General features: G+C 39.5%; 1 protein-coding gene across 2 annotated transcripts in view; it reads right to left on the bottom strand.

Moving 5' to 3' along the window:
• Window positions 1–13,223, bottom strand: part of CNGA3 (cyclic nucleotide gated channel alpha 3) — a 53,763-nt gene that overhangs the window by 8,593 nt on the left and 31,947 nt on the right. The window contains exons 3-7 of one of the 2 annotated variants that reach the window (XM_014960142.1): window positions 12,434–12,550; window positions 9,510–9,689; window positions 7,861–7,914; window positions 3,327–3,470; window positions 358–465 (exon numbers count right to left, since the gene is read on the bottom strand). In XM_014960142.1, coding sequence (XP_014815628.1) covers window positions 358–465; window positions 3,327–3,470; window positions 7,861–7,914; window positions 9,510–9,689; window positions 12,434–12,550 — 603 coding nt within the window. The remainder of the gene's footprint in view (window positions 1–357; window positions 466–3,326; window positions 3,471–7,860; window positions 7,915–9,509; window positions 9,690–12,433; window positions 12,551–13,223) is intronic. The other variant, XM_014960141.1, reaches the window with a different exon arrangement.

The following is a 13,223-nucleotide window of genomic DNA, read 5'->3' as shown; positions in this document are numbered from 1 at the left end:
CTCCAGTGGGTGATTGGAAGAGCTCTCTTTAGCAGTGATTTACTGAGCCTGCAGTGGCCAAGGCCCATCTCTGCAGCTCGCCAGCAGGTGGCACACAAAGGCCACTGCCAGCGCTCAGGAAGAGGCTCATTGCAAGTTTCAACAAACCGTTTTTAGACAAAAAAGATAAAAAGAAACATTGGCCGTCTATTCCCACTGATATGTATAGCGCATATCCCTAAGTGTGTGTGTGAACTGTAAATCTTCTAGGTAAGCCACCCCAAAAAATACTTCAGGGAGATAGAAGGATGATTTACATAGGAAACATAGTAAAACACTAAATGGAAGCCTAAAATTATTATGAGCTTAAATCCATACCTGCACACTAGCATACACCAGTTATAGAACACGGGTGCTGCAATTATGGTCAGCCAGTTGTAGTACGTATTGCTTGAAGGATCTATCACAAAGATCTCTTTTTTCTTCCTGGAAAGTAAAATGTGCAGATTTACACCAGAAATGTACTGAAGTGACCTGTCGGATCTCCCTCTTCTGGAGGCTGCTCATCTCATGATGAACTCAGAGCTGCTTAAGAAGAGAAAGTTTCCGTGCAGGCAGCTCCAGATGAGACACCAAATATTAGCTTCAACCCATCTGACATGCTCCATTTATTTGCTTGTCCCAACTTTGGAAAAAGTAAGAGTGGAAAGCAAACCAGATCCATTCACACTTCCCAGGCTGAAAACCACACCCTTTCTGCATATAACACCCACTGAAAAAAAGTAAAACAGTAAATGCTTCTTATTATCATTCCAGCTAGAAGGCTATGGTCCATTGCGAGAGAAAGAGCCTTCCTTTGCAAACTAATTTAGATGTTTTTGGCAAAACCTGTTGTGTAAATGACTGTAGGAGTAAACATTATAGCAAGGAGAACACATATGTGTTCAAGTACATGTTTACACAAGTAAGCCTGTGTGTGCATACAAACATACATTGTGTGACTAGAACTAAAACGTGTGTTTATATGTAAAAGCAAATTTCACAAGTTCACAGTCCTGGCTCCCTAGGCCTCAACAACGAGGGATGCTAAATGAAGCATACAAGCCTCGAATTTAAAGAAGATTTAAAGGACAGCATGGCTAATGGCACAAGTATGCTCAGAAGTGTCCTTCCCCAGCATGAGAAAGGTTGATACTGAACAGATAGCAATTAGGCACATTTCATGTAATCAGAGGAAATACATATTAGTGGATAGTGAGGTCAATAGTAACAGATGACAGTGTGACCTGTACAGTATGGGCAATATGTGATGGGGCAATGCTTGGGTATGTATTGCATAGAATCATAGAATCATTTAGGTTGGAAAAGACCCTTGGGATCATCGAGTCCAACCATCAACCCTACTCTATAAAAGTTCTCCCTTACACCATGTCCAAGAATGTAAATATATTAACATGTAATGATGATTTATTTCATATTTGTGTCTATTTCTGGCATTATCCCTGCTGTCAGCTGAATGTCCACATGATGATGTTAGTAAAGGAAACAGCTTTAATCTAAAAAGTATTTACCTTGCCATCTTCACAATAGGTTTTGAGCCATTTCTTCTAAAACACTGGTCATCACCTCAAAACTGAAATATCATCTTCATATGACAGAGTACACTACGTTCTAGACATTAAAACATTTATTTTCTTTGCTGCAATGTTTTTAAATGCTTTAGGCTACTGCAAAGCTTAGGCATTTACTAGATAGTAATTGAAGCTGAAAGAGAATCCATAGAACAAAGGCTTTCTAATAAAACAAAGCTTTCATTAAGAAAGTCAAGACCTTGAGATCAAGCAGATTCCATTTGGAAGTGATTCCTAAATACATGTCCCCATGTCTACATAGCACATGCCACCATACACACACATATAAACTTACAGTATATTATGCTAACATACTTCTTAACTGTGAAGTCCACTCAAATGTATTCTCCTTTTATCTGCTAATATTGTTATTTTATATCATAGAATCATCAAATGATTCAGGTTGGAAGGGACCATAAAGATCATTGAGTTGCAACCCCCCTGCTATGGGCAGGGGCACTTTCCACTAGACTCAGTTGCTCAAAGCCCCATCCAGCCTGGTCTTGAACACTTCCAGGGATGGGACATCCACAACTTCCCTGGGCAACCTGTTCCAGTGCCTCACCACCCTCACAGTGAAGAATATCTTCCCAATCTAAATCTACCCTCTTTCAGTTTGAAGCCATTATCCTTCATCCTAGCACTACATACCCTTGTAAAAAGTCCCTCTCCAGCTTCCTTGTAAGCCCCCTTTAGGTACTGGAAGGCCGCTATGAGGTCTCCCCGGAGCCTCCTCTTCTCCAGGCTGAACAACCCTGACTCTCTCAGCCCGTCTTCATAGGAGAGGTGCTCCATCCTTCTGATCATCCTCATGGCCCTCCTCCGAACCCACTCCAACAGCTCCATGTCCTTCTTGTGCTGAGGACTCCAGAGCTGGATGCACTACTCCAGGTGGGGGTCACCCCAGAGCAGAGCAGAGGGGCAGAATCACCTCCCATGATCTGCTGGCCACGCTGCTTTTGACACAGCCCAGGATGCGGTTGGCTTTCTGGCCTGTCAGTGCACATTGCCGGCTCATGTTGAGCTTCTCATCCACCAACACTCCCAAGTCCTTCTCCTTGCTCTAAATCAATGATTGGTAACACTGAATTGTACAATGTTTGGGTCAGCTTTGGGGGAACAAATTAAGAGTAGGATCCATTTCTGACAAAAACATTCTAATGATCTCGTTTTGTTGCAGAAATACAGCATCTCCTAATCAGCAGAAGCAAACTTCAGTGATCACTAGTAATGAACTTAACCATATCAAGTAATTAAATATGCTAGTCAGTGTAATAAGTAAATCTGCAATTTTCTACATGTAAGATTTTTGTTCTTTGTCCAAACCAGACTTTTCGTTCATTTACTCTGAATCTTTATGGACGTTCCAGAACAATGAATAGCCCATGCAGATCTGCAAAGCAGGCTGCAATCCTAAAGCATCCTCAGAGTCAAAAAGTGATCTTCAATAGCAAATCAAAGCGACCAGAGGTAGCTGAATTCCCTCTTACTCACCTAGGAAGCTGTTCGTGACAGGTCTAACCCAGATCTTAAACATGCAAAAAGTTTGTTGAGCAGTTGCACCTTTCGAAAGGATAAAACATTAAAAATTTGACAGGCTAACATTCTGCAGCCTACAGAACAGTAGTTGTAGCGGAAGTGGTACGATGAAATGCCGTACCATACTTTGTATGGTAGGAGGTGTGTTACAGGCACACATTCATTCTTTATACTTACTCTTCCTTTTTTTTATCATCTTTTTTGTCATCTTTTTTGTCATCTTTCTTTTCCTCTTTCTTTTCCTCCTTCTTTTCCTCCTTCTTTTCTTCCTTCTTTTCCTCTTTTTTCTCCTCTTTAACCTCTTTCTTTTCTTCCTTTTTGCTGTTACAACATAATGTCAGGCTTAGCAGTATCACCAATATTCTAGCAGTTAAAGGAGTGAGAGGGTGGATGTTGAGGTACAGGAAACTAGACTAGGCTCAGGGCAGAGCAGGACAGGGATCCAAGTGGTAAAAATGGTTTACAGGTCTCTCAAACTGACATCACCACACTAGCACACCAGGTAACCAGCTGGCTGATTCTGTGCATTAGTCACCACACTTTCTTGACCTTTTCAGACATCAGTGTGCCAGGACGATTTCAATTAAATGTTTCCAGTTTGTTTCGTTCTTTAGAACTCAGGCTTTAAAAATAAATCTGTCAAATGACAATAGAACTTGAAATGACTTAACAAACTCTCAATGTTCTTTACACATCCAAAATCTCACAGTGACTGTCTGAAGCTTTAATGGTAATTAAATGAAATGAGGCTGAATTTCTTCTCACAGTTCTTTAAAACCAACATAGCTATTAATTAATTACCTCTGGCTTCAACAATTGCCTTGGAGAAGGATCTCAGTCAATGTCTGAACAAAAGCAGCAAACGTAGAGAAAAGAGGTGTGTCTCATTTAATTACATAGTAGTCATTTTATAAATGCTTTAGTCAACATGATTAAGCCAACGTACTTTAGATCTCTACAGCAGAGATCTACTGCATCTACGAGACAGGCCATAGTTCATATCTACAAGATGACTTGTGCCCTAAAAGTGTTTTTATCTTTCCATCAACTGAAAAGGAAGAATGGGGTTGCCTAGTTTAGATGCAGGTGCCTATGTTTGGTGAGAGAAGCCATGCCCAAATTGCCCTGCCTGTATTCCATTGTCACAGCATTCAAAGGCTAAGCACTAAGCATGAAGTTCCATCCTTGTTAAAATCAATGGGAATTTTACCTAGACTTAGTGGAACATGATCGTCCCTGTGTTTATTAATTGCTTTTCATGTAATAAAGTAAAATATGGACAATTTAACATAATTATACCCTACCATTCCATAGTATCCAGCACAGACCCAAGCTACAAGATTTAATTCCAGATATGGATTTTCATACTGTTCAAGTACGTACAGCCTTTACTTCATTAGAATGTGATAAGCCAGATATGAAGATGAATCTGACTTCTCCCATTCTTAGGTTTGTCTGAACAGAAGAGTTTTGAGCTATGTTAGCTTATGCAGATAGGCCCACAGATCCCCTTCAAAAATGCAGAAAGTTAACATCTTTCCTAAGATTCTGTCAATACTTCATCTTAGAGCTAGATCTGCTACATGTATTGCTCAAGAATCATGCAAGCTTAAGAACGGCACTCATTTTACAAGCAGAAAATCTGGGATCTCCCTCTTTTGTATTTCAAATTTCTTTATTCCTTGAAACAGAAAGTGTCCCCATTGGTTAGACAGAAAAGCCCAACTGTTCCTGACCCTACTGTGTATGTGGGTAACGCATATGTAAACATAAATCTCCACATATAAGGTCTGATTTGGAGGAAAGCCATGGACTCCTGCTCCCATGAGAGTTATGTGTTCTCCTCTGAACCGCCAAGACTGGGTCTGATTCTCCCCTTGCAGTGATGTCAAGAAAGGACAAATTAGTTCAATAACAGCAACATCCCACAGCAAAGACAGAATACATAATAACAGTTGAAAAAATGCTGCTTACAGGATTTGAACCATCAGGTACAACATTTAGCGAGCACAAGCTCACTTGTGCTTTTCATGTATACTTGCTTGCATTCCTCAGATCAGTTCTGTCTAGAAATGTGCTTGTTACATGGAAAAAGAAGCACTCCAAGGGAGAAGACAACAGTCACCAATTTTAAGGCATCTTTCACTTAGCAATGAGTGCCTGTTCTAATTCTTACCCTTAGACATTTCCATAGTTTTGCAGCACTACAATGCAATTTGGAAAAGCCGAGACTCAACTGAAAATGCCGAGATCTTACATGTCCTCCATGTCCTACCAAGCTGGCCAACCAACACCTTCCAAGCTGACCAACACCAGTGAAACCTTTAAAATTATACACTGCAAGGGAGCAGTAACTGGAGAAGAAGAGAACCTTTGGGTTGACTGATCCTCTATTTATACATGCATCTCAACTGAAAGAAACTTTTTCATTTTCCAAGGCTGATTTCTACACGGCAGTAGGAACTGCCTCCAAGGTATTTATACCTCTGCCACCGACCCTCCTTGATTTTTATGGCTTCTCCTTCAAATCTTCCCTGAAAATTCCTTCCTATTTAAAAATCATGTCAGGATTTCACTGCACATTACTATGCATGGCGCCTGATCTAAAGGCCAATTCACAGTTGCTGTTGTTAGCATTAGCGTAGCTTCTCAATAGTTCAGAGGTCTGGCATTCTTACCAGAAAGGAAGAACTATAAGTAAACATAATTTTCAAAGGGTAGGGCCACTGTACATTTGTGGGTGCTGTTATACAGGGAAAAGTAGGCTGAGATAGAGAATCAACCAAAAAGTCTCAGTGGTGGTGAACTTTGGAGGGAATATTTTGTCAATTCTAAATTCTCCTATGTTTTGTTTTTTTTAAAAAAAAGGAGGAAAAAACCCACATTCTTTCACACAGCATCTAATGCCAAGACTTCTTTTTCTCTGGCCTGACATCTCCTACAAACCCGTCTGTGAACTACAGGTATCTTTCATAAGTGAGATTCTTCTCTTTCTGAGGTCTCTGTTCATCTCTCTCCCAATTTCTCATACTCCCACTTACTCATAGTCTGACAGTAAAAGCCACTCAGAGGAAAAGGCTGGTTGTAGTCAAAAACTTGAAAGCATCACCTACAGTTCCCCAAAGGCAGGCATTCTTACGTTTTTAACATAATGAAAACCCCAAAGCTTCAAAAAAACCAGCATTTTTTTTCTTTAGCAGTGCTACTGAGTAAATTGGAATCCAGTAACTAATAAAGCAGTTTGTGCCTGTCCTCTTTGTCAGCAATACAGTGGCATCCACTCTGTATTTCCAGCACATTCAAAAGAGCATGTATCTTCAGACTTAGAAAACATGTCTTCATCAGCCTCTATAAAAACACTGTCATAGTCTTTGAATGAGTCAAATATTTGCATTTCTCATCTGTCAAGTACTTTGCAAATCAAGGATGTTTCAGACTGTCAGGCAGGTAGACAGACATGTGTTGTCTTCATTTAAAAATAATGAAACATTGGAAGGATGAAAGTTTTGCCCAAGGCACATGAGTCATTGTCAGAAAGAGAGTAAGACAGCAGTATTTCTATCCTAATTGGTCCTTTGGGCCCTGACTAGCAGGCTGGGCTCCAGGCTTTTAGCACCCAGTCTAAATAAAATTCTGCACATTTCTACCACTGCTCACTACACACTGATTTTCCTTTTTAATAAAAGTTATGCAAACCAAACCAAAAAGTTGCTTCAGGAGCAGGATGACTTCTTGTTCAGCTATGTGCACAAAGGTTTTGCAGCATCATTTAAAATGTACAGTTTGAGCTAGCCATGATGGAGTTATTTGGAGAAGAAAAAAAAAGAGTTTCTTGAAAGTACTTCCGAAATAATCAGAAAGTATTCTGATTATTTTTGGTTTTTTTGTTTTCATCTGGAAAGTAGTGAAAAAAGTATCTCTCATCATGCATGAGAACAGATCTGCTGCTGGATGCTACAGAGCAGACATCCTCAGACAGCTGTGGTCTAAGACATGCAACAAACATTCGTGTTGGGTGATTTTAAATTACAGGAGCTCTTCACCCTTTCAAGAGATTTCTCTTTGGCGTAACACTGTGAAATATCTTGTCAAATGTACAAAACAGACTACAAAGGGCAGCTTCTGTCAGAGCTTCTGTTGCAATGCAAGGCTTATTATGTTGCCTGTCACTCTCTCTACATCTACACCAACAGTATCTACTGAACTGAAACCCACACTTTAAAAAATGGTTAGTTTTCATTTAGACTGCTCACATGAGTGTTTTCCTGGTACCCTGAATCAGTGCCAGCTCTCATTTGACAACCTGAAATTTTTGGGGCACTTGATTTGCAAAAAGGGACAAGTACATCAAAAGAGGAAAATCACTATTAGAAAATTAATACCTGAATCTCATTTAAAAACTGACAAATTAATGAATCAATTGGCAGTGCAGTAAAATCAGCCAGCTGAACTAGAGGAGGTAGGGACTAAATGCTTAATCAAATTCACTTTTTGAGAGGTAAGGGTAACTTCAGACAGAAAGAAGTTCACAGGGAGCACAAAGGATGCTTTTCATACTAAGAAAACTAGATCTTTCTTTATAATCAAACTATATTCTTAGGAAAGGCTTAGGAAGAGATAAGGGGTTTATACTACAGACGTTACTAGGCTGGAAGGGGAAAACAAGAAGGATCTACTCATAAAAAGGTGTTTGGAAGTTACCAGTACTTACTCTTCGTTGGTGTTGTTGCTATAGTTGACATTAAACCTGGCCAAGGGCCAGTGACTGCAGCAAGTTAAATAAAACACATTAAAGAGTGTAAAGACTGAAGCATTTCATACACGTGTTTACTGACATGACGGACTAACTTACTAGCTTCTCACATATGCTCTGATAAGATTAGGAAGGTCAGCTTTGACTGCAGTGATAAGCCCCTTTGCATAACTCTTTCAAGGCACCAGTTTCTTTTTACCATGTGCTTGGCATACACATTTGTGACCACATCTGATGTCTGACGCTTGTTCTCAGGCGCATTAGTGCATGGCAACATGCATCTCACTATTTTTAGCCTTGTAATCATTTGGCCACTATTTTAAGCTTTCTTCAATCCTTTCAAGTCTTCTTCACAGATGCAGTGTCAAGGCTTGTGGATAAGTAACAAGCATACCTACCATTGCTGCAGAATTAAGACTTCATCACAGAACAACTGAGAGTTGCAACAGTGTGAAACTGAGAAGGCAAGGATGGATACTCCCAAATTCACTTCTAATAGCCTTAAATAGAGGTTTGTTGGCCCAGGATCAATGTTGTCCTCTCTAGTTACTTTGAATTTGCAGTTGCTACTGATCCCAATGTCTGAAAAATCAGACAACAATCTGGCTAATTCAACAAAACATGCTTTTAAGCTGAATTTCTAAGGAGTTGATCAAGTGAAGATAATAAAGCTGTGCTGGACCACAACAAATCAAGTTAAACTGTATCATGCACAGCCGTTAAAAGGTTCTTGCTTTAATCTGAAATACTAGTTGAGATTTTGAAACAAATCAACTTATTACTTGCTTACCTACCAGTCTTTAACTATGGCAGTCTATGCTTCAAAGTCTAATACCAAACAGAAAATCAAGTTTTGTCTTGGGACTTCATTTTCCCCTTCTAGCTGGAGTGAAATTTAAAACACTGTACCATATATTTATAAAGTGATATGAATTCATCAAGTCAAAAGACTATAAACACATAAAAGTTTCTTTTGCAAGGCTCTGTTGTATTACCAGGAAAAAATTAAGATAAGACTGAACCTACCTTCCATACCAAAGACTGAGTATGTGCTAATAAGTCAGCAGTGAAAAGATTTTTTTTTTTCATTTCTGCATCAGAAGCCTCCCGTAACGTTAGCAGCTGAACTCCTGAGCAGGTGTAACAAAGCAATGACACATTTTGCACAACTGCTTGTTTGGAGTTTCCTAGCACTCGTGGATAATGTGCATAACAGTAATGTCCTGAAAAGCCACAACGAGCATCATCCCAGATTATTGAAATAGAAATTGCATTCATCCTCAGCAGAGAGGAGTCTAGCAACCTCAAGTTGCACAGTTAGCCTATGATAAAATCCCAGTTCTGAGAAAGCACTCTGCCTGAAGCAGCGTGATCAAAACCCTTTACTTCAAGATCTTCGCCACAGCGTGTTTGAGGGGGAAAGAAAAAATCTGCTGAAAGCCATAATACTTCACTTATGTGAAGATTCCTAGGCAGCATTAGATACTCTGTTCATCTCCCATGCTAAGCTCCTTACTCTCTTCTTAAAATAAAACCTACATCCTAATCACCAAGAAAATACCATAACCTCAGTCGTCTTCATTTAAACTATAAACACATCTTCTTACCTGTTTACTCCCCCAGGCCGCTCACGCATACCCAGAAAGGAGCGGATGTTACTTTGCCTAGTGGACACCTCTATCAGCTCTGGCCCTCGGATACGCTCCAGGAAAGAATCGGGTCTTTTGTCCTCCTGGTGCAAATGTCTTGAAGCCCATGACCTCACAGATATGACAAATCGTGATAGCCTGCATGGAACAGACATACAACATCAATTGAACCAGAAAAGAACATCAGATGGCTTAAATCATCCCCTCAAAAAGTAGCCCAGGAGGGTTTTTTTTTTAATCCACTTATCCACTTGCTGTGAAATTAAACTTGATGGATTATCCGTGTGAACCCAGCCACTTCCCACAATTTCATACATCACCTTTTGCAGTGGATCAGGAAAGTATCTCACACATCAGTTTCTAATCCATGGTACCAGTGCTGCAGGAGCAACAGAAGAATATTCTTGGCAAGTGGTTGGGGTGGGACTGTTGACTTCTGGCAAACTTCTGACATTATGTGATAATGGGGGAATTCGTGGACTGACAGAATTAGGAGATCTCAAATACTCACAGAACCACATGCTCAAGAGCTGGTACACACAGTGGAAACAAAAGCTGAATAGCTGGTGAGGATGGACTTTGAAATAAGGAAAGATAAAAATTCAGTCACTTTCCCTGTGATTTTAGAGGGTCTGTCTGCAGACATAGTAATTGCCCATCACATAAACCTGCCTACTGCATAGGAAACACTATTTCCTCATCCTAAATTTCTAGCAAAGCACTGAAATGAGACAAGCAAAACCTCATGACAACATAATAATTAATTTATCGCTGTATCATTATGCATCTTTTTCTCTACTCAGTAATTCACATTATGAATCCTTAAAATGTATTCTGTCAAAGTTCAAAAGGAAACATGTTTCCAAAAAATTGAAAATAATGGAAACTGAAATCTACAAAAGTGATTATATGTATTACCCACGCAATATATTGTATTATTTCCTATCAGCGGTCTAGTCTGGACGGAAGTGGTCTTAATTCAGATTTCCCAAACTTGGCCTCAAAAACAGCATAATGAAATCCTGACCGATGCTTAACTTCTTACAGAGACCTTGGGCTACTCAAGGAAAGTTCTTTATATTCTCTCTGCATTGGCTGGCATTACATATGTGCTCAGAAACCACAAAGAGGTTGACATGAACAATTTAAATCTTATGGTAAAGTACTTCTGCCTCTTGATTACAGTTCTCAAGGACCTAACTACACCTCCTCATAGATCTTGCCCAGGTTCTCTTACCCTGACATAAAAAGGACAAAAAAGGCAGGAATAACACCACATATCAGAAATTAGAAAAATTATATTTCTGGTTCTTTAGCACTATACCAAGATAGCATCATATAAATCATCTACAATTGACAATAATTAAGAGAATTCAAAGCCTACCAGAAACACAAAAGAAAACAAAATATCTACATAAAAGTCTGAGATTATTTAATAGATTCTTCACTCTATTCAAAATACACTGCATAAAATTAAAGTACAGAATTTTTCTATTTGCCTGAGCAGAATTCAGCTTTCAGATAAGGACTGGTATGGAAAACTACTAATGCAGATGTTCTTACATTAGAAAATAAAGCATTTTGATGAGACCTGTCAGTTAAGAAGCAAACAGATTTTACCAAATAAGATTGAGAGCCTCTCTATTTGAGCAGAAGTAGAATTTTCTGATTTCTGCCGTGCTATATTATTTTCGCTTTTTTGTCCTTTACATCTTGAAGGAAGATACCCAGTGAAGCTCATCAAATGCTGTTGTCTTAGGCCCTTGAGAATTTGCATTCAAGAGGCATGTTATGTTACCATAATATTTAAATTGCTAAGCATTCATGTTTTCACAACAGGCTTCCTTATATGTTCAGAACATAAGTAACTGTAGCTACACATGGGTAATTCAAACTATCCCTAAAAGGACAAAGAACAATATAAACAAAGATTAAAATGGAAGCTGTCAATATGAGTTTGTATATTCATGCACTTTATGTTTACACAAAACACACAACTATAAATTTTCATCTAAACCCAACTTCTTGCAGACTTTGTCATCTACATGCAGTGGTGTCACTATCTGACAACCAAACAGGGAAATGCAACTTTATTCTCCACCATCCAAAAGGCTGAGGTGTAAACAGCACTCTTTAAATGACTCCAGTTTATAATATTTTTTTTCTTGGCTCTTTGAAATGCATTATGCTTGAACTGAGTGGGATCTGCATTGTGTGTAACAACAGTATGTGAAGACACAGCTCTGCAGCCTCAGCTGGAAATATTTAAAGCAGACACAATACATTTTTGAAGCTCCATTTCAGGTTTATGTTTAAATCCTGGTAAAGTAAATGACTTAAGCAAATGGTTGGCTTCAATTTTGCTAAGGCTCCCAGTCCATTATAAACATAACTGGATTCTAAAACCTGAGAGAAACCCTTGCACTCCGAACACAAGAGCTCCTGCCTCCTCCCTTGCCAGAGCCATCTACCAGCAAGGAAAATCATTGTGTCTTATTTGGTAGGAAACAAACATTACATCAGCTATCAGTCAGAACCAAACACTTAACCATTTACAGTTTGGCCTCACTTCACATATATCCTCAGTGTTCAATATATTTTCAGATACTTTTTTGTATTCAGACTAATTTGTGTGAAGTCTTTCAGCATCTCTAGAGTGATATTCTAGAGAATAAAAATTCTAAGGTTTTTATTAGCAATGAGTAAGCAATGAGTTCAGAATCAATGTCAAAAGTAGCTTCTGATACTTTTTATAGACTTTCTTCAGCTGGACTCCATCCATTTTCTTGGGAAGTGATGATTCTTCTTTATCTCCAAACTGTGATCAGCCTCTTTCAACAAGTTAAACTTAATACCAGAAATTGTATTAGTTAGCATGTTACCTTGCCATTGCTCCACTGCCCGTGAATGAGCTCGTCTGGGATTCAGACAGATGTCTTCCCTCCACAGAAATGACTCTCTGCAGTTCGGAAGATGCATCCTCACACAACGAATGGGTTCTGCAAAAGCAACATTTTTGTTATGAATTCCATACAGCCTCCAGCAGACTTCTCCCCATCTGATTCTTTCCACCAGTACATCAGAAAATAATGCAGCAAATTGTCCTCTTCCTAGTAATATGGCATACGTTTGACAGACATAGAGCTAAGCCAATATTCCTACTTTTCTGGAGCCATCCAGCATGAAATGAAGTCAGTGGAGGCTCTGTCACCTGTTCCAGGAAGGTCAGAAGTGGATTCCTTACTGGTCAGTACTACTCTGGTGTGCAGATACACAATTATGGAGAGTATGTTTTCTACTCTAACACCTCCTGTAAGGCCTCAGCAGCTTTCCTTCCACACGGAGTTCATCCCCAGGGGGCTTTAAAGTGACTGCCCACTGCTTTTTTCAGTGTTGTTCTCCTAGACAATGCTTGGGTTTAACAGTATGGAATTTCTACCAGCCCGGTTCCTCAAAGACAATACGCATCTCTTTTTGTTTTCACTCCTGCTTGGACTGAAAGGGAAAAACAGTGATTTTACAGTCGTTAGCCCTGAGCAGCACCACTGCAGGTCTTACCAGCCTGTTGTCACCAGCTGCACAACTGCAGACCTAAGGCTGCTCGCTTCGTCACTGAAACTTCACCTATTGCACAGCAAAACAGGCTACGGATCTTCAGGATGAGGCACCTCG

This window comes from Calidris pugnax, unplaced genomic scaffold (genome assembly GCF_001431845.1).
Source record: "Calidris pugnax isolate Ruff unplaced genomic scaffold, ASM143184v1 scaffold188, whole genome shotgun sequence".
Classification (NCBI taxonomy): domain Eukaryota; kingdom Metazoa; phylum Chordata; class Aves; order Charadriiformes; family Scolopacidae; genus Calidris; species Calidris pugnax.
Note: the sequence above shows the minus strand (reverse complement) of the source record. Positions and strands in the feature narration are given on the sequence as shown.